Source organism: Oncorhynchus keta, chromosome 24 (genome assembly GCF_023373465.1).
Source record: "Oncorhynchus keta strain PuntledgeMale-10-30-2019 chromosome 24, Oket_V2, whole genome shotgun sequence".
Lineage (NCBI taxonomy): Eukaryota > Metazoa > Chordata > Actinopteri > Salmoniformes > Salmonidae > Oncorhynchus > Oncorhynchus keta.
The window spans coordinates 42,603,176-42,629,348 of record NC_068444.1 but is presented as its reverse complement, the minus strand read 5'-3'; the positions used below and the strand labels follow the sequence as shown (position 1 = coordinate 42,629,348).

Genomic DNA, 26,173 nt, shown 5'->3' with positions numbered 1-26,173 from the left:
AGGGAACAGGGAACAGTGGGTTAACTGTCTGACGGCCAACCAGGGAACAGTGGGTTAACTGTCTGATGGCCAACCAGGGAACAGTGGGTTAACTGTCTGATGGCCAACCAGGGAACAGTGGGTTAACTGTCTGATGGCCAACCAGGGAACAGGGAACAGTGGGTTAACTGTCTGACGGCCAACCAGTGAACAGTGGGTTAACTGTCTGATGGCCAACCAGGGAACAGTGGGTTAACTGTCTGATGGCCAACCAGGGAACAGTGGGTTAACTGTCTGATGGCCTACCAGGGAACAGTGGGTTAACTGTCTGATGGCCAACCAGGGAACAGTGGGTTAACTGTCTGATGGCCAACCAGGGACCAGTGGGTTAACTGTCTGACGGGCTACCAGGGAACAGTGGGTTAACTGTCTGATGGCCAACCAGGGAACAGTGGGTTAACTGTCTGACAGCCAACCAGGGAACAGGGAACAGTGGGTTAACTGTCTGACAGCCTACCAGGGAACAGTGGGTTAACTGTCTGATGGCCAACCAGGGAACAGTGGTTTAACTGTCTGATGGCCAACCAGGGAACAGGGAACAGTGGGTTAACTGTCTGATGGCCAGCCAGGGAACAGGGAACAGTGGGTTAACTGTCTGACAGCCAACCAGGGAACAGTGGGTTAACTGTCTGATGGCCAACCAGGGAACAGTGGGTTAACTGTCTGATGGCCAACCAGGGAACAGTGGGTTAACTGTCTGATGGTCTACCAGGGAACAGTGGGTTAACTGTCTGACAGCCAACCAGGGAACAGTGGGTTAACTGTCTGATGGCCAACCAGGGAACAGTGGGTTAACTGTCTGATGGCCAACCAGGGAACAGTGGGTTAACTGTCTGATGGCCCACCAGGGAACAGTGGGTTAACTGTCTGATGGCCAACCAGGGAACAGTGGGTTAACTGTCTGACGGCCAACCAGGGAACAGTGGGTTAACTGTCTGATGGCCAACCAGGGAACAGTGGGTTAACTGTCTGACAGCCAACCAGGGAACAGGGAACAGTGGGTTAACTGTCTGACAGCCTACCAGGGAACAGTGGGTTAACTGTCTGATGGCCAACCAGGGAACAGGGAACAGTGGGTTAACTGTCTGACAGCCAACCAGGGAACAGTGGGTTAACTGTCTGACGGCCTACCAGGGAACAGTGGGTTAACTGTCTGACAGCCAACCAGGGAACAGTGGGTTAACTGTCTGATGGCCTACCAGGGAACAGTGGGTTAACTGTCTGATGGCCAACCAGGGAACAGTGGGTTAACTGTCTGATTGCCAACCAGGGAACAGTGGGTTAACTGTCTGACGGCCTGCCAGGGAACAGTGGGATAACTGTCTGACGGCCAACCAGGGAACAGTGGGTTAACTGTCTGACAGCCAACCAGGAACAGGGAACAGTGGGTTAACTGTCTGACAGCCTACCAGGGAACAGTGGGTTAACTGTCTGATGGCCAACCAGGGAACAGTGGGTTAACTGTCTGATGGCCAACCAGGGAACAGGGAACAGTGGGTTAACTGTCTGATGAACAGGGAACAGTGGTTAACTGTCTGACAGCCAGGGGAACAGTGGGTTAACTGTCTGACAGCCAACCAGGAACAGTGGGTTAACTGTCTGATGGCCAACCAGGGAACAGTGGGTTAACTGTCTGATGGCCAACCAGGGAACAGTGGGTTAACTGTCTGATGGCCCACCAGGGAACAGTGGGTTAACTGTCTGATGGCCCACCAGGGAACAGTGGGTTAACTGTCTGATGGCCAACCAGGGAACAGTGGGTTAAATGTCTGATGGCCAACCAGGGAACAGTGGGTTAACTGTCTGATGGCCAACCAGGGAACAGTGGGTTAACTGTCTGACGGCCTACCAGGGAACAGTGGGTTAACTGTCTGATGGCCAACCAGGGAACAGTGGGTTAACTGTCTGACAGCCAACCAGGGAACAGTGGGTTAACTGTCTGACGGCCAACCAGGGAACGGGAACAGTGGGTTAACTGTCTGATGGGCAACCAGGGAACAGGGAACAGAGGTTAACTGTCTGATGGCCAACCAGGGAACAGTGGGTTAACTGTCTGATGGCCAACCAGGGAACAGTGGGTTAACTGTCTGATGGCCAACCAGGGAACAGGGAACAGTGGGTTAACTGTCTGACGGCCAACCAGGGAACGGGAACAGAGGGTTAACTGTCTGATGGCCAACCAGGGAACAGTGGGTTAAATGTCTGATGGCCAACCAGGGAACAGTGGGTTAACTGTCTGATGGCCAACCAGGGAACAGTGGGTTAACTGTCTGATGGCCAACCAGGGAACAGTGGGTTAACTGTCTGATGGCCAACCAGGGAACAGGTAACAGTGGGTTAACTGTTTGATGGCCAACCAGGAACAGGTAACAGAGGGTTAACTGTCTGATGACCAACCAGGGAACAGGTAACAGAGGTTAACTGTCTGATGACCAACCAGGGAACAGTGGGTTAACTGTCTGATGGCCAACCAGGGAACAGTGGGTTAAATGTCTGATGGCCAACCAGGGAACAGTGGGTTAACTGTCTGATGGCCAACCAGGGAACAGTGGGTTAAATGTCTGATGGCCAACCAGGGAACAGTGGGTTAACTGTCTGATGACCAACCAGGGAACAGTGGGTTAACTGTCTGATGGCCAACCAGGGAACAGTGGGTTAACTGTCTGATGGCCAACCAGGGAACAGGGAACAGTGGGTTAACTGTCTGACGGCCAACCAGTGAACAGTGGGTTAACTGTCTGATGGCCAAGCAGGGAACAGTGGGTTAAATGTCTGATGGCCAACCAGGGAACAGTGGGTTAAATGTCTGATGGCCTACAAGGGAACAGTGGGTTAACTGTCTGATGGCCAACCAGGGAACAGTGGGTTAAATGTCTGATGGCCAACCAGGGAACAGTGGGTTAACTGTCTGATGGCCAACCAGGGAACAGTGGGTTAACTGTCTGATGGCCAACCAGGGAACAGTGGGTTAAATGTCTGATGGCCAACCAGGGAACAGTGGGTTAACTGTCTGATGACCAACCAGGGAACAGTGGGTTAACTGTCTGATGGCCAACCAGGGAACAGTGGGTTAACTGTCTGATGGCCAACCAGGGAACAGGGAACAGTGGGTTAACTGTCTGACGGCCAACCAGGGAACAGTGGGTTAACTGTCTGATGGCCAACCAGTGAACAGTGGGTTAACTGTCTGATGGCCAACCAGTGAACAGTGGGTTAACTGTCTGATGGCCAACCAGTGAACAGTGGGTTAACTGTCTGATGACCAACCAGTGAACAGTGGGTTAACTGTCTGATGGCCAACCAGGGAACAGTGGGTTAACTGTCTGATGGCCAACCAGGGAACAGTGGGTTAACTGTCTGATGGCCTACCAGGGAACAGTGGGTTAACTGTCTGATGGCCAACCAGGGAACAGTGGGTTAACTGTCTGATGGCCAACCAGGGACCAGTGGGTTAACTGTCTGACGGGCTACCAGGGAACAGTGGGTTAACTGTCTGATGGCCAACCAGGGAACAGTGGGTTAACTGTCTGACAGCCAACCAGGGAACAGGGAACAGTGGGTTAACTGTCTGACAGCCTACCAGGGAACAGTGGGTTAACTGTCTGATGGCCAACCAGGGAACAGTGGGTTAACTGTCTGATGGCCAACCAGGGAACAGGGAACAGTGGGTTAACTGTCTGATGGCCAACCAGGGAACAGGGAACAGTGGGTTAACTGTCTGACAGCCAACCAGGGAACAGTGGGTTAACTGTCTGATGGCCAACCAGGGAACAGTGGGTTAACTGTCTGATGGCCAACCAGGGAACAGTGGGTTAACTGTCTGATGGTCTACCAGGGAACAGTGGGTTAACTGTCTGACAGCCAACCAGGGAACAGTGGGTTAACTGTCTGATGGCCAACCAGGGAACAGTGGGTTAACTGTCTGATGGCCAACCAGGGAACAGTGGGTTAACTGTCTGATGGCCCACCAGGGAACAGTGGGCTAACTGTCTGATGGCCAACCAGGGAACAGTGGGTTAACTGTCTGACGGCCAACCAGGGAACAGTGGGTTAACTGTCTGATGGCCAACCAGGGAACAGTGGGTTGACTGTCTGACAGCCAACCAGGGAACAGGGAACAGTGGGTTAACTGTCTGACAGCCTACCAGGGAACAGTGGGTTAACTGTCTGATGGCCAACCAGGGAACAGTGGGCTAACTGTCTGATGGCCAACCAGGGAACAGGAACAGTGGGTTAACTGTCTGATGGCCAACCAGGGAACAGGGAACAGTGGGTTAACTGTCTGACAGCCAACCAGGGAACAGTGGGTTAACTGTCTGACGGCCTACCAGGGAACAGTGGGTTAACTGTCTGACAGCCAACCAGGGAACAGTGGGTTAACTGTCTGATGGCCTACCAGGGAACAGTGGGTTAACTGTCTGATGGCCAACCAGGGAACAGTGGGTTAACTGTCTGATGGCCAACCAGGGAACAGTGGGTTAACTGTCTGACGGCCTACCAGGGAACAGTGGGATAACTGTCTGACGGCCAACCAGGGAACAGTGGGTTAACTGTCTGACAGCCAACCAGGGAACAGGGAACAGTGGGTTAACTGTCTGACAGCCTACCAGGGAACAGTGGGTTAACTGTCTGATGGCCAACCAGGGAACAGTGGGTTAACTGTCTGATGGCCAACCAGGGAACAGGGAACAGTGGGTTAACTGTCTGATGAACAGGGAACAGTGGGTTAACTGTCTGACAGCCAACCAGGGGAACAGTGGGTTAACTGTCTGACAGCCAACCAGGGAACAGTGGGTTAACTGTCTGATGGCCAACCAGGGAACAGTGGGTTAACTGTCTGATGGCCAACCAGGGAACAGTGGGTTAACTGTCTGATGGCCCACCAGGGAACAGTGGGTTAACTGTCTGATGGCCAACCAGGGAACAGTGGGTTAACTGTCTGACGGCCAACCAGGGAACAGTGGGTTAACTGTCTGACAGCCAACCAGGGAACAGTGGGTTAACTGTCTGATGGCCTACCAGGGAACAGTGGGTTAACTGTCTGATGGCAAACCAGGGAACAGTGGGTTAACTGTCTGATGGCCTACCAGGGAACAGTGGGTTAACTGTCTGATGGCCAACCAGGAACAGTGGGTTAACTGTCTGATGGCCAACCAGGGAACAGTGGGTTAACTGTCTGACGGCCTACCAGGGAACAGTGGGTTAACTGTCTGACGGCCAACCAGGGAACAGTGGGTTAACTGTCTGATGGCCAAACAGGGAACAGTGGGTTAACTGTCTGATGGCCAACCAGGGAACAGGGAACAGTGGGTTAACTGTCTGATGAACTGGGTTAACTGTCTGACAGCCAACCAGGGAACAGTGGGTTAACTGTCTGACGGCCTACCAGGGAACAGTGGGTTAACTGTCTGATGGCCAACCAGGGAACAGTGGGTTAACTGTCTGATGGCCAACCAGGGAACAGTGGGTTAACTGTCTGACAGCCAACCAGGGAACAGTGGGTTAACTGTCTGATGGCCAACCAGGGAACAGTGGGTTAACTGTCTGACGGCCAACCAGGGAACAGTGGGTTAACTGTCTGACAGCCAACCAGGGAACAGTGGGTTAACTGTCTGATGGCCTACCAGGGAACAGTGGGTTAACTGTCTGATGGCCAACCAGGGAACAGTGGGTTAACTGTCTGACAGCCAACCAGGGAACAGTGGGTTAACTGTCTGATGGCCAACCAGGGAACAGTGGGTTAACTGTCTGACAGCCAACCAGGGAACAGGGAACAGTGGGTTAACTGTCTGACAGCCTACCAGGGAACAGTGGGTTAACTGTCTGATGGCCAACCAGGGAACAGTGGGCTAACTGTCTGATGGCCAACCAGGGAACAGGGAACAGTGGGTTAACTGTCTGATGGCCAACCAGGGAACAGGGAACAGTGGGTTAACTGTCTGACAGCCAACCAGGGAACAGTGGGTTAACTGTCTGACGGCCTACCAGGGAACAGTGGGTTAACTGTCTGACAGCCAACCAGGGAACAGTGGGTTAACTGTCTGATGGCCTACCAGGGAACAGTGGGTTAACTGTCTGATGGCCAACCAGGGAACAGTGGGTTAACTGTCTGATGGCCAACCAGGGAACAGTGGGTTAACTGTCTGACGGCCTACCAGGGAACAGTGGGATAACTGTCTGACGGCCAACCAGGGAACAGTGGGTTAACTGTCTGACAGCCAACCAGGGAACAGGAACAGTGGGTTAACTGTCTGACAGCCTACCAGGGAACAGTGGGTTAACTGTCTGATGGCCAAGCAGGGAACAGTGGGTTAACTGTCTGATGGCCAAACAGGGAACAGTGGGTTAACTGTCTGATGAACAGGGAACAGTGGGTTAACTGTCTGACAGCCAACCAGGGAACAGTGGGTTAACTGTCTGACAGCCAACCAGGGAACAGTGGGTTAACTGTCTGATGGCCAACCAGGGAACAGTGGGTTAACTGTCTGATGGCCAACCAGGGAACAGTGGGTTAACTGTCTGATGGCCCACCAGGGAACAGTGGGTTAACTGTCTGATGGCCAACCAGGGAACAGTGGGTTAACTGTCTGACGGCCAACCAGGGAACAGTGGGTTAACTGTCTGATGGCCTACCAGGGAACAGTGGGTTAACTGTCTGATGGCCAACCAGGGAACAGTGGGTTAACTGTCTGACAGCCAACCAGGGAACAGTGGGTTAACTGTCTGATGGCCTACCAGGGAACAGTGGGTTAACTGTCTGATGGCCAACCAGGGAACAGTGGGTTAACTGTCTGACGGCCAACCAGGGAACAGTGGGTTAACTGTCTGACGGCCTACCAGGGAACAGTGGGTTAACTGTCTGACGGCCAACCAGGGAACAGTGGGTTAACTGTCTGACGGCCAATCAGGGAACAGTGGGTTAACTGTCTGATGGCCAACCAGGGAACAGGGAACAGTGGGTTAACTGTCTGATGAACAGGGAACAGTGGGTTAACTGTCTGACAGCCAACCAGGGAACAGTGGGTTAACTGTCTGATGGCCTACCAGGGAACAGTGGGTTAACTGTCTGATGGCCAACCAGGGAACAGTGGGTTAACTGTCTGATGGCCAACCAGGGAACAGTGGGTTAACTGTCTGATGGCCCACCAGGGAACAGTGGGTTAACTGTCTGATGGCCAACCAGGGAACAGTGGGTTAACTGTCTGACGGCCAACCAGGGAACAGTGGGTTAACTGTCTGACAGCCAACCAGGGAACAGTGGGTTACCTGTCTGATGGCCTACCAGGGAACAGTGGGTTAACTGTCTGATGGCCAACCAGGGAACAGTGGGTTAACTGTCTGACAGCCAACCAGGGAACAGTGGGTTAACTGTCTGATGGCCTACCAGGGAACAGTGGGTTAACTGTCTGATGGCCAACCAGGGAACAGTGGGTTAACTGTCTGATGGCCAACCAGGGAACAGTGGGTTAACTGTCTGACGGCCTACCAGGGAACAGTGGGTTAACTGTCTGACGGCCAACCAGGGAACAGTGGGTTAACTGTCTGATGGCCAACCAGGGAACAGTGGGTTAAATGTCTGATGGCCAACCAGGGAACAGGGAACAGTGGGTTAACTGTCTGATGAACAGGGAACAGTGGGTTAACTGTCTGACAGCCAACCAGGGAACAGTGGGTTAACTGTCTGACGGCCTACCAGGGAACAGTGGGTTAACTGTTTGATGGCCAACCAGGGAACAGTGGGTTAACTGTCTGATGGCCAACCAGGGAACAGTGGGTTAACTGTCTGACAGCCAACCAGGGAACAGTGGGTTAACTGTCTGATGGCCAACCAGGGAACAGTGGGTTAACTGTCTGACGGCCAACCAGGGAACATTTACATTTACATTTAAGTCATTTAGCAGACGCTCTTATCAGAGCGACTTACAAATTGGTGCATACACCTTATGACAACCAGTGGAACAGCCACTTGCATCTAAATCTTGTTGGGGGGGAGAAGGGGTGAGAAGGATTACCCTTACTTACCCTATCCTAGGTATTCCTTGAAGAGGTGGGGTTTCAGGTGTCTCCGGAAGGTGGTGATTGACTCCGCTGTCCTGGCGTCGTGAGGGAGTTTGTTCCACCATTGGGGGCCAGAGCAGCGAACAGTTTTGACTGGGCTGAGCGGGAACTGTACTTCCTCAGTGGTAGGGAGGCGAGCAGGCCAGAGGTGGATGAACGCAGTGCCCTTGTTTGGGTGTAGGGCCTGATCAGAGCCTGGAGGTACTGAGGTGCCGTTCCCCTCACAGCTCCGTGGCGAGCACCATGGTCTTGTAGCGGATGCGAGCTTCAACTGGAAGCCAGTGGAGAGAGCGGAGGAGCGGGGTGACGTGAGAGAACTTGGGAAGGTTGAACACCAGACGGGCTGCGGCGTTCTGGATGAGTTGTAGGGGTTTAATGGCACAGGCAGGGAGCCCAGCCAACAGCGAGTTGCAGTAATCAAGACGGGAGATGACAAGTGCCTGGATTAGGACCTGCGCCGCTTCCTGTGTGAGGCAGGGTCGTACTCTGCGGATGTTGTAGAGCATGAACCTACAGGAACGGGACACCGCCTTGATGTTAGTTGAGAACGTCAGGGTGTTGTCCAGGATCACGCCAAGGTTCTTAGCGCTCTGGGAGGAGGACACAATGGAGTTGTCAACCGTGATGGCGAGATCATGGAGCGGGCAGTCCTTCCCGGGAGGAAGAGGAGCTCCGTCTTGCTGAGGTTCAGCTTGAGGTGGTGATCCGTCATCCACACTGATATGTCTGCCAGACATGCAGAGATGCGATTCGCCACCTGGTCATCAGAAGGGGAAAGGAGAAGATTAATTGTGTGTCGTCTGCATAGCAATGATAGGAGAGACCATGTGAGGTTATGACAGAGCCAAGTGACTTGGTGTATAGCGAGAATAAGAGGGCCTAGAACAGAGCCCTGGGGACACCAGTGGTGAGAGCGCGTGGTGAGGAGACAGATTCTCGCCCGCCACCTGGTAGGAGAGCGACCTGTCAGGTAGGACGCAATCAAGCGTGGGCCGCGCCGGAGATGCCCAACTCGGAGAGGGTGGAGAGGAGGATCTGATGGTTCACAGTATCGAAGGCAGCCGATAGGTCTAGAAGGATGAGAGCAGAGGAGAGAGTTAGCTTTAGCAGTGCGGAGCGCCTCCGTGATACAGAGAAGAGCAGTCTCAGTTGAATGACTAGTCTTGAAACCTGACTGATTTGGATCAAGAAGGTCATTCTGAGAGAGATAGCGGTAGAGCTGGCCAAGGACGGCACGCTCAAGAGTTTTGGAGAGAAAAGAGAGAAGGGATACTGGTCTGTAGTTGTTGACATCGGAGGGATCAAGTGTAGGTTTTTCAGAAGGGGTGCAACTCTCGCTCTCTTGAAGGCGGGAGGGGCGTAGCCAGCGGTCAGGGATGAGTTGATGAGCGAGGTGAGGTAAGGGAGAAGGTCTCCGGAAATGGTCTGGAGAAGAGAGGAGGAGGATAGGGTCAAGCGGGCAGGTTGTTGGGCGGCCGGCCGTCACAAGACGCGAGATTTCATCTGGAGAGAGGGGGGAGAAAGAGGTCAGAGCATAGGGTAGGGCAGTGTGAGCAGAACCAGCGGTGTCGTTTGACTTAGCAAACGAGGATCGGATGTCATCGACCTTCTTTTCAAAATGGTTGACGAAGTCATCTGCAGAGTGGGTTAACTGTCTGACAGCCAACCAGGGAACAGTGGGTTAACTGTCTGATGGCCAACCAGGGAACAGTGGGTTAACTGTCTGACAGCCAACCAGGGAACAGTGGGTTAACTGTCTGATGGCCCACCAGGGAACAGGGAACAGTGGGTTAACTGTCTGATGGTCTACCAGGGAACAGGGAACAGTGGGTTAACTGTCTGATGGCCAACCAGGGAACAGGGAACAGTGGGTTAACTGTCTGATGGCCAACCAGGGAACAGTGGGTTAACTGTCTGATGGCCAACCAGGGAACAGTGGGTTAACTGTCTGATGTCCAACCAGGGAACAGTGGGTTAACTGTCTGATGGCCAACCAGGGAACAGTGGGTTAACTGTCTGATGGCCAACCAGGGAACAGGGAACAGTGGGTTAACTGTCTGACGGCCAACCAGGGAACAGTGGGTTAACTGTCTGATGGCCAACCAGGGAACAGTGGGTTAACTGTCTGACAGCCTACCAGGGAACAGGGAACAGTGGGTTAACTGTCTGACAGCCTACCAGGGAACAGGGAACAGTGGGTTAACTGTCTGACAGCCTACCAGGGAACAGGGAACAGTGGGTTAACTGTCTGACGGCCAACCAGGGAACAGGGAACAGTGGGTTAACTGTCTGATGGCCAACCAGAGAACAGTGGGTTAACTGTCTGATGGCCAACCAGGGAACAGTGGGTTAACTGTCTGATGGCCAACCAGGGAACAGTGGGTTAACTTCTCTGACAGCCTACCAGGGAACAGGGAACAGTGGGTTAACTGTCTGATGGTCTACCAGGGAACAGTGGGTTAACTGTCTGATGGCCAACCAGGGAACAGTGGGTTAACTGTCTGACAGCCTACCAGGGAACAGGGAACAGTGGGTTAACTGTCTGACAGCCTACCAGGGAACAGTGGGTTAACTGTCTGACAGCCAACCAGGGAACAGGGAACAGTGGGTTAACTGTCTGATTCCCAACCAGGGAACAGTGGGTTAACTGTCTGATGGCCAAGCAGGGAACAGGGAACAGTGGGTTAAATGTCTGATGGCCAACCAGGGAACAGGGAACAGTGGGTTAAATGTCTGATGGCCAACCAGGGAACAGGGAACAGTGGGTTAACTGTCTGATGGCCAACCAGGGAACAGGGAACAGTGGGTTAACTGTCTGACGGCCAACCAGGGAACAGTGGGTTAACTGTCTGATGGCCAACCAGGGAACAGTGGGTTAACTGTCTGATGGCCAACCAGGGAACAGTGGGTTAACTGTCTGATGGCCAACCAGGGAACAGGGAACAGTGGGTTAACTGTCTGACGGCCAACCAGGGAACAGGGAACAGTGGGTTAACTGTCTGACGGCCAACCAGGGAACAGGGAACAGTGGGTTAACTGTCTGATGGCCAACCAGGGAACAGTGGGTTAACTGTCTGATGGCCAACCAGAGAACAGTGGGTTAACTGTCTGACGGCCAACCAGGGAACAGTGGGTTAACTGTCTGATGGCCAACCAGGGAACAGGGTTAACTGTCTGACAGCCAACCAGGAACAGTGGGTTAACTGTCTGATGGCCAACCAGGGAACAGGGAACAGTGGTTAACTGTCTGACAGCCAACCAGGGAACAGTGGGTTAACTGTCTGATGGCCAACCAGGGAACAGTGGGTTAACTGTCTGACAGCCTACCAGGGAACAGGGAACAGTGGGTTAACTGTCTGACAGCCTACCAGGGAACAGGGAACAGTGGGTTAACTGTCTGACAGCCTACCAGGGAACAGGGAACAGTGGGTTAACTGTCTGACGGCCAACCAGGGAACTGGGAACAGTGGGTTAACTGTCTGATGGCCAACCAGAGAACAGTGTGTTAACTGTCTGATGGCCAACCAGGGAACAGTGGGTTAACTGTCTGATGGCCAACCAGGGAACAGTGGGTTAACTTCTCTGACAGCCTACCAGGGAACAGGGAACAGTGGGTTAACTGTCTGATGGTCTACCAGGGAACAGTGGGTTAACTGTCTGATGGCCAACCAGGGAACAGTGGGTTAACTGTCTGACGGCCTACCAGGGAACAGGGAACAGTGGGTTAACTGTCTGACAGCCTACCAGGGAACAGGGAACAGTGGGTTAACTGTCTGACAGCCTACCAGGGAACAGTGGGTTAACTGTCTGACAGCCAACCAGGGAACAGGGAACAGTGGGTTAACTGTCTGATGGCCAACCAGGAACAGGGAACAGTGGGTTAAATGTCTGATGGCCAACCAGGGAACAGGGAACAGTGGGTTAAATGTCTGATGGCCAACCAGGGAACAGGGAACAGTGGGTTAACTGTCTGATGGCCAACCAGGGAACAGTGGGTTAACTGTCTGATGGCCAACCAGGGAACAGTGGGTTAACTGTCTGACGGCCTCTACAAGGAGGTGCCATTAGACAACACTAACCTCCCTCCTCTTCAAGGAGGTGCCATTAGACAACACTAACCTCCCTCCTCCACCAGGAGGTGCCATTAGACAACACTAACCTCCCTCCTCCACAAGGAGGTGCCATTAGACAACACTAACCTCCCTCCTCTTCAAGGAGGTGCCATTAGACAACACTAACCTCCCTCCTCCACCAGGAGGTGCCATTAGACAACACTAACCTCCCTCCTCCACCAGGAGGTGCCATTAGACAACACTAACCTCCCTCCTCCACAAGGAGGTGCCATTAGACAACATTAACATCCCTCCTCTACAAGGAGGTGCCATTAGACAACACTGACCTCCCTCCTCTACAAGGAGGTGCCACTAGACAACACTAACCTCCCTCCTCCACAAGGAGGTGCCATTAGACAACACTAACCTCACTCCTCAACAAGGAGGTGCCATTAGACAAAACTAACCTCCCTCCTCTACAAGGAGGTGCCATTAGACAACACTAACCTCCCTCCTCCACAAGGAGGTGCCATTAGACAACACTAACCTCCCTCCTCTACAAGGAGGTGCCATTAGACAACACTAACCTCCCTCCTCCACAAGGAGGTGCCATTAGACAACACTAACCTCCCTCCTCTACAAGGAGATGCCATTAGACAACACTAACCTCCCTCCTCTACAAGGAGGTGCCATTAGACAATACCTCCCTCCTCTACACGGAGGTGCCATTAGACAACACTAACCTCCCTCCTCTACAAGGAGGTGCCATTAGACAACACTAACCTCCCTCCTCTTCAATGAGGTGCCATTAGACAACACTAACCTCCCTCCTCTACACAGAGGTGCCATTAGACAACACTAACCTCCCTCCTCCACAAGGAGGTGCCATTAGACAACACTAATGATGAACTGATGAACAGGGTATTACAGGGAGTTGAACAACACCCATTAGCACAGAGCACTGAGTCCTCTCCTCTCCTCTCCTCTCCTCTCCTCTTCCTCTCCTCTTCCCCTCCCCTCCCCTCCCCTCCCCTCCCCCACAGACACAAGATAACGATTCCCAAGGCTTTTTAGAAGCTGCATTTTTTTAATGACCAGCCAGGCCAACAGCAAATTTATCACATCCATTTTCAACGTAGATTTCATTAATTAGGGAGAATCCCATGTCCTGGAACCTTATAAAACGGAATTGGAATTAATGAGTCGAGATCTCAGAGAAAAAAATGCTTTGTGGGAAAAAGACCCAATCTACTATTAAACAGACAGATTTTGATGGGGATTATGCTAATTCGATTTCTGCCGCTGAAATTGCGGCAGAAGAGTTTAACAATTCGCTATTTAAAGGATGTCCTAACGCTGCTATGTGTCTATAAAATACAATACATATTGTCATTAAACACTTGTAATAAAAATTGATTACATTGTAATTTACCACCGTAACAAAGAGGGGACAAAATGGCTAGAAGTGATTTTTTGGCTTAAAAAAAAAATTAAAGAGTGTCCCTGTAAGTCACTGGAGCTACAGTAATGTTAACATGAGATTGGGCATCGGTGCTTTGGAGAAGTGTTGATCGGTCAGCCGGGCAGTGAGTTAGATAACTGGAAGAGAGGGGAAGGGGGAAAGAGAGAGAGAAAGAGGAGAGAGAGAAAGAGAGAGAGAGTAAGAACTAGAGAGAGGAAGGAGAGAGAGAGAGAGAGAGAGAGAGAGAGAGAGAGAGAGAGAGAGAGAGATAGGAGAGAGAGAGAGTAAGAACTAGAGAGAGGAAGGAGAGAGAGAGAGAGAGATAGGAGAGAGAGAGAGTAAGAACGTAAGAACTAGAGAGAGGAAGGAGAGAGAGAGAGAAAGAGAGAGAAAGAGAGAGTGAAAAACAGAGAGAGACCATTGAATTGAGAGAGAGAGAGAGAGAGGTAGGAGAGACAGAGGTAGGATCTGTAGCTGGTTTAATTGGCATACTGTATCTTCCTCTTATCTCTCTATCTTATACCGTTAGTTCTGTATCTATGACATCTATGTATTTGATACCATACCACTGATTCCGCTCCAGGAAATTACCACGAGCCCCTCCTCCCCAATTATGGTGCCACAAACCTCCTGTGAATCATACCCACTGACCCACACTGTCAGAGGGAAGAGGAGCAGTGCTGCAGTCTCTCTCCCCCTCCCTCCCTCCCTCCCTCCCTCCCTCCCTCCCTCCCTCCCTCCCTCCCTCCCTCCCTCCCTCCCTCCCTCCCTCCCTCCCTCTCTCCTGGTCTCAGAGATAGTCACCACAGAGTCCTCTGGAGAATGAAGGTCTGGTCTCAGAGATAGTCACCACAGAGTCCCCTGGAGAATGAAGATCTGGTCTCAGAGATAGTCACCACAGAGTCCCCTGGAGAATGAAGAGCTGGTCTCAGAGATAGTCACCACAGAGTCCCCTGGAGAATGAAGAGCTGGTCTCAGAGATAGTCACCACAGAGTCCCCTGGAGAATGAAGAGCTGGTCTCAGAGATAGTCACCACAGAGTCCTCTGGAGAATGAAGAGCTGGTCTCAGAGATAGTCACCACAGAGTCCTCTGGAGAATGAAGAGCTGGTCTCAGAGATAGTCACCACAGAGTCCTCTGGAGAATGAAGAGCTGGTCTCAGAGATAGTCACCACAGAGTCCTCTGGAGAATGAAGGTCTGGTCTCAGAGATAGTCACCACAGAGTCCCCTGGAGAATGAAGATCTGGTCTCAGAGATAGTCACCACAGAGTCCTCTGGAGAATGAAGAGCTGGTCTCAGAGATAGTCACCACAGAGTCCCCTGGAGAATGAAGGTCTGGTCTCAGAGATAGTCACCACAGAGTCCCCTGGAGAATGAAGAGCTGGTCTCAGAGATAGTCACCACAGAGTCCATGGAGAATGAAGGTCTGGTCTCAGAGATAGTCACCACAGAGTCCACTGGAGAATGAAGACCTGGTCTCAGAGATAGTCACCACAGAGTCCTCTGGAGAATGAAGGTCTGGTCTCAGAGATAGTCACCACAGAGTCCCCTGGAGAATGAAGACCTGGTCTCAGAGATAGTCACCACAGAGTCCCCTGGAGAATGAAGAACTGGTCTCAGAGATAGTCACCACAGAGTCCCCTGGAGAATGAAGAGCTGGTCTCAGAGATAGTCACCACAGAGTCCCCTGGAGAATGAAGGTCTGGTCTCAGAGATAGTCACCACAGAGTCCCCTGGAGAATGAAGAGCTGGTCTCAGAGATAGTCACCACAGAGTTCCCTGGAGACTTAAGAGCTGGTCTCAGAGATAGTCACCACAGAGTCCTCTGGAGAATGAAGAGCTGGTCTCAGAGATAGTCACCACAGAGCCCCCTGGAGAATGAAGGTCTGGTCTCAGAGATAGCCACCACAGAGTCCCCTGGAGAATGAAGAGCTGGTCTCAGAGATAGTCACCACAGAGTCCCCTGGAGAATGAAGAGCTGGTCTCAGAGATAGTCACCACAGAGTCCCCTGGAGAATGAAGGTCTGGTCTCAGAGATAGCCACCACAGAGTCCCCTGGAGAATGAAGAGCTGGTCTCAGAGATAGTCACCACAGAGTTCCCTGGAGAATGAAGAGCTGGTCTCAGAGATAGTCACCACAGAGTTCCCTGGAGAATGAAGAGCTGGTCTCAGAGATAGTCACCACAGAGTTCCCTGGAGAATGAAGAGCTGGTCTCAGAGATAGCCACCACAGAGTCCCCTGGAGAATGAAGAGCTGGTCTCAGAGATAGCCACCACAGAGTCCCCTGGAGAATGAAGAGCTGGTCTCAGAGATAGTCACCACAGAGTCCCCTGGAGACAATGAGGACACAGAGGACAAGAGGGCCGCTGTTTTTCTCTGATGCTTTTTCTCCTGTGAGATACATTCCGTCTCTTGCGAACTGAAGGAAAATGATGAAAACAAAGAGAAGCGAAATATCAATTATTTTACATGTTTTCCCCCCCAAAAAACATTGGTCAATGTTGTGTGTGAGGGGTGGGGTTGTGTGTGAGGGGTGGGGTTGTGTGTGAGGGGTGGGGTTGTGTGTGAGGGGTGGGGTTGTGTGTGAGGGGTGGGGTTGTGTGTGAGGGTGGGGTTGTGTGTGGGGGGTGGGGTTGTGTGTGGGGGGGGGGGTTGTGTGTGAGGGGTGGGGTTGTGTGTGAGGGGTGGGTTTGTGTGTGAGGGGTGGGGTTGTGTGTGGGGGTGGGGTTGTGTGTGAGGGGGTGGGGTTGTGTGTGAGGGGTGGGGTTGTGTGTGAGGGGTGGGGTTGTGTGTGGGGTGGGGTTGTGTGTGGGGTGGGGTTGTGTGTGGGGGGTGGGGTTGTGTGTGAGGGGTGGGGTTGTGTGTGGGGGTGGGGTTGTGTGTGAGGGGTGGGGTTGTGTGTGTGGGGTGGGGTTGTGTGAGGGGTGGGGTTGTGTGTGAGGGGTGGGGTTGTGTGTGAGGGGTGGGTTTGTGTGTGAGGGGTGGGGTTGTGTGTGAGGGGTGGGGTTGTGTGTGAGGGGTGGGGTTGTGTGTGAGGGTGGGTTTGTGTGTGAGGGGTGGGGTTGTGTGTGAGGGGTGGGGTTGTGTGTGAGGGGGTGGGGTTGTGTGTGAGGGGTGGGGTTGTGTGTCACTACGCTCCTCAACACGCTCCTCAACAGGTTCCTCAACACGCTCCTCACTACGCTCCTCACTACGCTCCTCAACACGCTCCTCACTACGCTCCTCAACACGCTCCTCACTACGCTCCTCAACACGCTCCTCACTACGCTCCTCAACACGCTCCTCACTACGCTCCTCACTACGCTCCTCACTACGCTCCTCAACACGCTCCACTACGGTCCACACTACGCTCCTCAACACGCTCCTCAACACGCTCCTCACTACGCTCCTCACTACGCTCCTCACTACGCACCTCAACACGCTCCTCACTACGCTCCTCACTACGCTCCTCAACACGCTCCTCACTACGCTCCTCAACACGCTCCTCACTACGCTCCTCACTACGCACCTCACTACGCTCCTCACTACGCTCCTCAACACGCTCCTCACTATGCTCCTCAACACGCTCCTCACTACGCTCCTCAACACGCTCCTCACTACGCTCCTCACTACGCTCCTCACTACGCTCCTCACTACGCTCCTCAACACGCTCCTCACTACGCTCCTCAACACGCTCCTCAACACGCTCCTCACTTCGCACCTCAACTACGCTCCTCAACACGCTCCTCAACACGCTCCTCACTACGCTCCTCACTACGCTCCTCAACACGCTCCTCAACACGCTCCTCAACATGCTCCTCACTACGCTCCTCACTACGCTCCTCAACAGGTTCCTCAACACGCTCCTCACTACGCTCCTCACTACGCACCTCAACATGCTCTCACTACGCTCCTCACTACGCTCCTCACTACGCTCCTCACTACGCTCCTCACTACGCTCCTCAACACGCTCCTCACTACGCTCCTCAACACGCTCCTCAACACGCTCCTCACTTCGCACCTCAACTACGCTCCTCAACACGCTCCTCAACACGCTCCTCACTACGCCTCACTACGCTCCTCAACACGCTCCTCACTACGCTCCTCAACATGCTCCTCACTACGCTCCTCACTACGCTCCTCAACAGGCTCCTCACTACGCTCCTCACTACGCACCTCAACATGCTCCTCACTACGCTCCTCACTACGCTCCTCACTACGCTCCTCACTACGCTCCTCACTACGCTCCTCAACACGCTCCTCACTACGCTCCTCAACACGCTCCTCACTACGCTCCTCACTACGCACCTCACTACGCTCCTCACTACGCACCTCACTACGCTCCTCACTACGCTCCTCAACACGCTCCTCACTATGCTCCTCAACACGCTCCTCACTACGCTCCTCAACACGCTCCTCACTACGCTCCTCACTACGCTCCTCACTACGCTCCTCACTACGCTCCTCACTACGCTCCTCAACACGCTCCTCACTTCGCACCTCAACTACGCTCCTCACACGCTCCTCAACACGCTCCTCACTACGCTCCTCACTACGCTCCTCAACACGCTCCTCAACACGCTCCTCAACATGCTCCTCACTACGCTCCTCACTACGCTCCTCAACAGGTTCCTCAACACGCTCCTCACTACGCTCCTCACTACGCTCCTCACTACGCTCCTCACTACGCTCCTCAACACGCTCCTCAACACGCTCCTCACTTCGCACCTCAACTACGCTCCTCAACACGCTCCTCAACACGCTCCTCACTTCGCACCTCAACTACGCTCCTCAACACGCTCCTCAACACGCTCCTCACTACGCTCCTCACTACGCTCCTCAACACGCTCCTCAACACGCTCCTCAACACGCTCCTCACTACGCTCCTCACTACGCACCTCAACACGCTCCTCAACACGCTCCTCACTACGCTCCTCACGACGCTCCTCAACACGCTCCTCACTACGCTCCTCAACACGCTCCTCAACACGCTCCTCAACACGCTCCTCACTACGCTCCTCACTACGCACCTCAACATGCTCCTCACTACGCTCCTCACTACGCTCCTCACTACGCACCTCAACTACGCTCCTCAACAGGTTCCTCAACACGCTCCTCACTACGCTCCTCACTACGCTCCTCAACACGCTCCTCACTACGCTCCTCACTACGCACCTCACTACGCTCCTCACTACGCTCCTCAACACGCTCCTCACTATGCTCCTCAACACGCTCCTCACTACGCTCCTCAACACGCCTCCTCACTCGCTCCTCACTACGCTCCTCCTACGCTCCTCCTACGCTCCTCACTACGCTCCTCAACACGCTCCTCACTACGCCTCCTCAACACGCTCCTCAACACGCTCCTCACTTCGCACCTCAACTACGCTCCTCAACACGCTCCTCAACACGCTCCTCACTACGCTCCTCACTACGCTCCTCAACACGCTCCTCAACACGCTCCTCAACATGCTCCTCACTACGCTCCTCACTACGCTCCTCAACAGGTTCCTCAACACGCTCCTCACTACGCTCCTCACTACGCACTCAACATGCTCCTCACTACGCTCCTCACTACGCTCCTCCTACGCTCCTCACTACGCTCCTCACTACGCTCCTCAACACGCTCCTCACTACGCTCCTCACGCTCCTCAACACGCTCCTCACTTCGCACCTCAACTACGCTCCTCAACACGCTCCTCAACACGCTCCTCACTACGCTCCTCACTACGCTCCTCAACACGCTCCTCAACACGCTCCTCAACATGCTCCTCACTACGCTCCTCACTACGCTCCTCAACAGGTTCCTCAACACGCTCCTCACTACGCCTCCTCACTACGCACCTCAACATGCTCCTCACTACGCTCCTCACTACGCTCCTCACTACGCTCCTCACTACGCTCCTCAACACGCTCCTCACTACGCTCCTCAACACGCTCCTCACTACGCTCCTCACTACGCACCTCCTACGCTCCTCACTCACGCTCCTCAACACGCTCCTCACTATGCTCCTCAACACGCTCCTCACTACGGCTCCTCAACACGCTCTCACTACGCTCCTCACTACGCTCCTCACTACGCTCCTCACTACGCTCCTCACTACGCTCCTCAACACGCTCCTCAACACGCTCCTCACTTCGCACCTCAACTACGCTCCTCAACACGCTCCTCAACACGCTCCTCACTACGCTCCTCACTCGCTCCTCAACACGCTCCTCAACGCTCCTCAACATGCTCCTCACTACGCTCCTCACTACGCTCCTCACTACGCTCCTCAACACGCTCCTCACTACGGCTCCTCAACACGCTCCTCCTCGCTCCTCACTACGCACCTCACTACGCTCCTCACTACGCTCCTCAACACGCTCCTCACTATGCTCCTCAACACGCTCCTCACTACGCTCCTCAGCACGCTCCTCACTACGCTCCTCACTACGCTCCTCCTACGCTCCTCACTACGGCTCCTCACTGCGGCTCCTCCAACACGCTCCTCACTCACGGCTCCTCAACACGCTCCTCAACACGCTCCTCACTTCGCACCTCAACTGCGCTCCTCAACACGCTCCTCAACACGCTCCTCACTACGCTCCTCACTACGCTCCTCAACACGCTCCTCAACACGCTCCTCAACATGCTCCTCACTACGCTCCTCACTACGCTCCTCAACAGGTTCCTCAACACGCTCCACTCGCTCCTCACTACGCACCTCAACATGCTCCTCACTACGCTCCTCACTACGCTCCTTACTACGCTCCTCACCTACGCTCCTCACTACGCTCCTCAACACGCTCCTCACTACGCTCCTCAACACGCTCCTCAACACGCTCCTCACTTCGCACCTCAACTACGGCTCCTCAACACGCTCCTCAACACGCTCCTCACTACGCTCCTCACTACGCTCCTCAACACGCTCCTCAACACGCTCCTCAACATGCTCCTCACTACGCTCCTCACTACGCTCCTCAACAGGTTCCTCAACACGCTCCTCACTACGCTCCTCACTACGCACCTCAACATGCTCCTCCTAACGCTCCTCACTACGCTCCTCACTACGCTCCTCCTACGCTCCTCACTACGCTCCTCAGCACGCTCCTCACTACGGCTCCTCAACACGCTCCTCACTACGCTCCTCACTACGCACCTCACTACGCTCCTCACTACGCTCCTCAACACGCTCCTCACTATGCTCCTCAACACGCTCCTCACTACGCTCCTCAACACGCTCCTCTACGCTCCTCACTACGCTCCTCACTACGCTCCCTCACTACGCTCCTCACTACGCTCCTCAACACGCTCCTCAACACGCTCCTCACTTCGCACCTCAACTACGCTCCTCAACACGCTCCTCAACACGCTCCTCCTACGCTCCTCACTACGCTCCTCAACACGCTCCTCAACACGCTCCTCAACATGCTCCTCACTACGCTCCTCACTACGCTCCTCAACAGGTTCCTCAACACGCTCCTCACTACGCTCCTCACTACGCTCCTCACTACGCTCCTCACTACGCTCCTCACTACGCTCCTCACTACGCTCCTCAACACGCTCCTCAACACGCTCCTCACTTCGCACCTCAACTACGCTCCTCAACACGCTCCTCAACACGCCTCCTCACTTCGCACCTCAACTACGCTCCTCAACACGCTCCTCAACACGCCCTCACTACGCTCCTCACTACGCTCCTCAACACGCTCCTCAACACGCTCCTCAACACGCTCCTCACGCTCGCTCCTCACTACGCACCTCAATACGCTCCTCAACACGCTCCTCACTACGCTCCTCACGCGCTCACTCCTCAACACGCTCCTCACTACGCTCCTCAACAGGTTCCTCAACACGCTCCTCACTCGCTCCTCACTACGCACCTCAACATGCTCCTCACTGCGCTCCTCACTACGCTCCTCACTACGCTCCTCACTACGCTCACTACGCTCCTCAACACGCTCCTCACTACGCTCCTCAACACGCTCCTCACTACGCTCCTCACTCGCACCTCCACTACGCTCCTCACTACGCTCCTCAACACGCTCCTCACTATGCTCCTCAACACGCTCCTCACTACGCTCCTCAACACGCTCCTCACTCACTACGCTCCTCACTACGCTCCTCACTACGCTCCTCACTACGCTCCTCACTCGCTCCTCAACACGCTCCTCAACACGCTCCTCACTTCGCACCTCAACTACGCTCCTCAACACGCTCCTCAGCACGCTCCTCACTACGCTCCTCACTACGCTCCTCAGCACGCTCCTCAACACGCTCCTCAACATGCTCCTCTACTACGCTCCTCACTACGCTCCTCAACAGGTTCCTCAACACGCTCCTCACTACGCCTCACTACGCTCCTCACTACGCTCCTCACTACGCTCCTCACTACGCTCCTCACTACGCTCCTCAACACGCTCCTCAACACGCTCCTCACTTCGCACCTCAACTACGCTCCTCAGCACGCTCCTCCAACACGCTCCTCACTTCGCACCTCAACTACGCTCCTCAACACGCTCCTCAACACGCTCCTCACCTACGCTCCTCACTACGCTCCTCAACACGCTCCTCAACACGCTCCTCAACACGCTCCTCACTACGCTCCTCACTCGCACCTCAACACGCTCCTCAACACGCTCCTCACTTACGCTCCTCACGACGCTCCTCAACACGCTCCTCACTACGCTCCTCAACACGCTCCTCAACACGCTCCTCAACACGCTCCTCACTACGCTCCTCACTACGCACCTCAACATGCTCCTCACTACGCTCCTCACTACGCTCCTCACTACGCACCTCAACTACGCTCCTCAACAGGTTCCTCAACACGCTCCTCACTACGCTCCTCACTACGCTCCTCAACACGCTCCTCACTACGCTCCTCACTACGCACCCCCAACACGCTCCTCACTCGCACCTCAACTACGCTCCCTCAACATGCTCCTCAACAGGTTCCTCAACACGCTCCACACTACGCTCCTCACTACGCTCCTCACTACGCTCCTCACTACGCCCCTCACTACGCTCCTCACTACGCACCTCAACATGCTCCTCACTACGCTCCTCACTACGCTCCTCACTATGCCCCTCACTACGCTCCTCACTACGCTCCTCACTACGCTCCTCACTACGCTCCTCACTATGCCCCTCACTACGCTCCTCACTACGCCCCTCACTACGCTCCTCACTACGCACCTCAACATGCCCCTCACTACGCTCCTCACTACGCACCTCAACATGCTCCTCACTACGCTCCTCACTCGCTCCTCACTACGCCCCTCACTACGCTCCTCACTACGCTCCTCACTACGCTCCTCACTATGCCCCTCACTACGCTCCTCAACACGCTCCTCACTACGCTCCTCACTACGCTCCACACTACGCCCCTCGCTACGCTCCTCGCTACGCTCCACACTACGCTCCTCACTCGCTCCTCAACACGCTCCTCAACACGCTCCTCACTACGCTCCTCACTACGCTCCTCACTACGCTCCTCACTACGCTCCTCACTACGCCCCTCACTACGCACCTCAACACGCTCCTCAACACGCTCCTCACTACGCTCCTCACTACGCTCCTCACTACGCACCTCAACATGCTCCTCACTACGCTCCTCACTACGCACCTCAACTACGCTCCTTAACAGGTTCCTCAACACGCTCCACACTACGCTCCTCACTATGCTCCTCACTACGCCCCTCACTACGCTCCTCACTACGCTCCTCAACACGCTCCTCAACACGCTCCTCAACACGCTCCTCACTACGCTCCTCACTACGCCCCTCACTACGCTCCTCAACATTCTCCTCACTACACTCCTCACTACGCTCCTCAACACGCTCCTCAACAGGTTCCTCAACACGCTCCTCACTACGCTCCTCACTACGCTCCTCACTACGCACCTCAACTACGCTCCTCAACATGCTCCTCAACAGGTTCCTCAACACACTCCACACTACGCTCCTCACTACGCTCCTCACTACGCCCCTCACTACGCCCCTCACTACGCTCCTCACTACGCTCCTCACTACGCCCCTCACTACGCTCCTCAACACGCTCCTCACTACGCTCCTCAACAGGTTCCTCAACATGCTCCTCACTACGCTCCTCACTACGCTCCTCACTTACGCACCCCAACACGCTCCGCACTACGCTCCTCACTACGCTCCTCAACAGGTTCCTCAACACGCTCCTCACTACGCTCCTCACTACGCTCCTCACTACGCCCCTCACTACGCTCCTCAACACGCTCCTCACTACGCTCCTCAACAGGTTCCTCAACATGCTCCTCACTACGCTCCTCACTACGCTCCTCACTTACGCACCCCAACACGCTCCTCACTACGCTCCTCAACACGCTCCTCAACACGCTCCTCAACAGGTTCCTCAACACGCTCCTCACTACGCTCCTCATTACTCTCCTCAACAGGTTCAACAGCCCCCAGTCCCCAGCCCCCAGCCCCCAGACTCCAGCCCTCACCCCCCAGACCTCAGCCCCCAGACTCCAGCTGCCAGCTCCCAGCCCCCCAGACTCCAGCCCCCAGACTCCAGCCCCCAGACTCCATCCTCAGCCGCCCCAGACTCCAGCCCCCAGACTCCAGCCCCCAGACTCAAGCCCTCAGCCCCCAGCCCCCAACCCCAGACTCCAGCCCCAGCCCCCAGACTCCAGCCCTCCAGACTCCAGCCAGCAGCCCCCAGTTCCAGCCCCCAGACTCCAGCCCCCAGCCCCCAGACGCCAGCCCCCAGACTCCAGCCCCCCAGACTCCAGTCCCCCAGACTCCAGCCCCCAGCCACCCAGACTCCAGCCCCCAGAGTCCAGTCCCCAAACTCCAGCCTCCAGCCCTCCAAACTCCAGCCACTAGACTCTAGCCCCCAGCCCCCAGACTCCAGCTCCCAGCCCCCAGACTCCAGCCCCCAGACTCCAGCCCCCAGACTCCATCCCTCAGCCCCCAGACTCCAGCCCCCAGACTCAAGCCCTCAGCCCCCAGCCCCCAACCCCAGACTCCAGTCCACAGACCCCCAGACTCCAGCCCCCAGACTCCAGCCCTCCAGACTCCAGCCAGCAGCCCCCAGACCCCAGCCCCCCAGACTCCAGCCCCCAGCCCCCCAGACGCCAGCCCCCAGCCCCCCAGACTCCAGCCCCCCAGACTCCAGCCCCCAGACTCCAGTCACCCAGACTCCAGCCCCAGCCCCCAGACTCCAGCCCCCAGAGTCCAGTCCCCCAAACTCCAGCCTCCAGCCCTCCAAACTCCAGCCACCAGACTCCAGCAATCAGCCCCCAGACTCCAGCCCCCAGATTCCAGCCCCCAGCACCCCAGACTCCATCCACCAGCCCCCCAGACTCCAGCCCCCAGACTCCAGCCCTCAGCCCTCAGCCCCCAGATTCCAGCCCCCAGCCCCTCAGACTCCAGCCCCCAGACTCCAACCACCAGCCCCCCCCAGCCCCCCAGACTCAAGACACCAGCCCCCAGTCTCCAGCCCCCAGACTCCAACTACCAGCCCCCAGCTCCAGCCCCCTCCCCAGCCCCCAGCCCCCAGACTCCAGCCCCCAGACTCCAGCCCTGCAGACTCCAGCTTCCAGCCCCCAGACTCCAGCCCCCAGACTCCAGCCCCCAGACTCCAGCCCCCAGACCCCAGCCCCCAGCTCCCCAGACTTCAGCCCCCCAGCTCCCCAGCTCCCCAGACTCCAGCCCCCAGACTCCAGGTCCCAGCCCCCAGACTCCAAACACCAGCCCCCCAGACTCCAGCCCCCAGATTCCAGCCCCCAGACTCCAGGACCCAGCCCCCAGACCCCAGACCCCAGACTCCAGCCCCCCCCAGACTCCATACCCCAGCCTCCCAGATTTCAGCCCCCGGACTCCAGCCCCCCAGATTCCAGCCCCCAGCCCCCAGACTCCAGCCCCCAGACTCCAGCCCCCAGCCCCCAGACTCCAGCCCCCAGACCCCAGCCCCCCAGATTCCAGCCCCCAACGCCCCCAGACCCCAGCCCCCCAGACTCAAGCCCCCCAGCCCCCAGTCCCCAGCCCCCAGCTCCAGCCCACCAGCCCCCAGTCTCCAGCCCCCCAGCTCCAGCCTGTAAAGACCCTTACTGAAACAGAGAACAACTGTAAAGACCCTTAGTGAAACAGAGAACTGTAAAGACCCTTACTGAAACAGAGAACAACTGTAAAGACCCTTACTGAAACAGAGAACAACTGTAAAGACCCTTACTGAAACAGAGAACAACTGTAAAGACCCTTACTGAAACAGAGAACAACTGTAAAGACCCTTACTGAAACAGAGAACAACTGTAAAGACCCTTACTGAAACAGAGAACAACTGTAAAGACCCTTATTGAAACAGAGAACTGTAAAGACCCTTACTGAAGCAGAGAACAACTGTAAAGACCCTTAGTGAAACAGAGAACAACTGTAAAGACCCTTAGTGAAACAGAGAACTGTAAAGACCCTTACTGAAACAGAGAACAACTGTAAAGACCCTTACTGAAACAGAGAACAACTGTAAAGACCCTTAGTGAAACAGAGAACTGTAAAGACCCTTACTGAAACAGAGAACAACTGTAAAGACCCTTACTGAAACAGACACCACACTGTAA

The 26,173-nt window shown here is 54.9% G+C and overlaps 1 protein-coding gene across 1 annotated transcript in view; it reads left to right on the top strand.

Moving 5' to 3' along the window:
- The window catches only part of LOC127911475 (uncharacterized), a 30,355-nt gene extending 4,698 nt beyond the window's left edge, over positions 1-25,657 (top strand). Inside the window, exons 2-4 of the mRNA XM_052478441.1 lie at positions 24,008-24,690; positions 24,740-25,440; positions 25,485-25,657. Of these exons, the coding sequence (XP_052334401.1) occupies positions 24,008-24,690; positions 24,740-25,440; positions 25,485-25,657 (1,557 nt within the window). The remainder of the gene's footprint in view (positions 1-24,007; positions 24,691-24,739; positions 25,441-25,484) is intronic.
- The last annotated feature ends 516 nt before the right edge of the window (positions 25,658-26,173 follow it).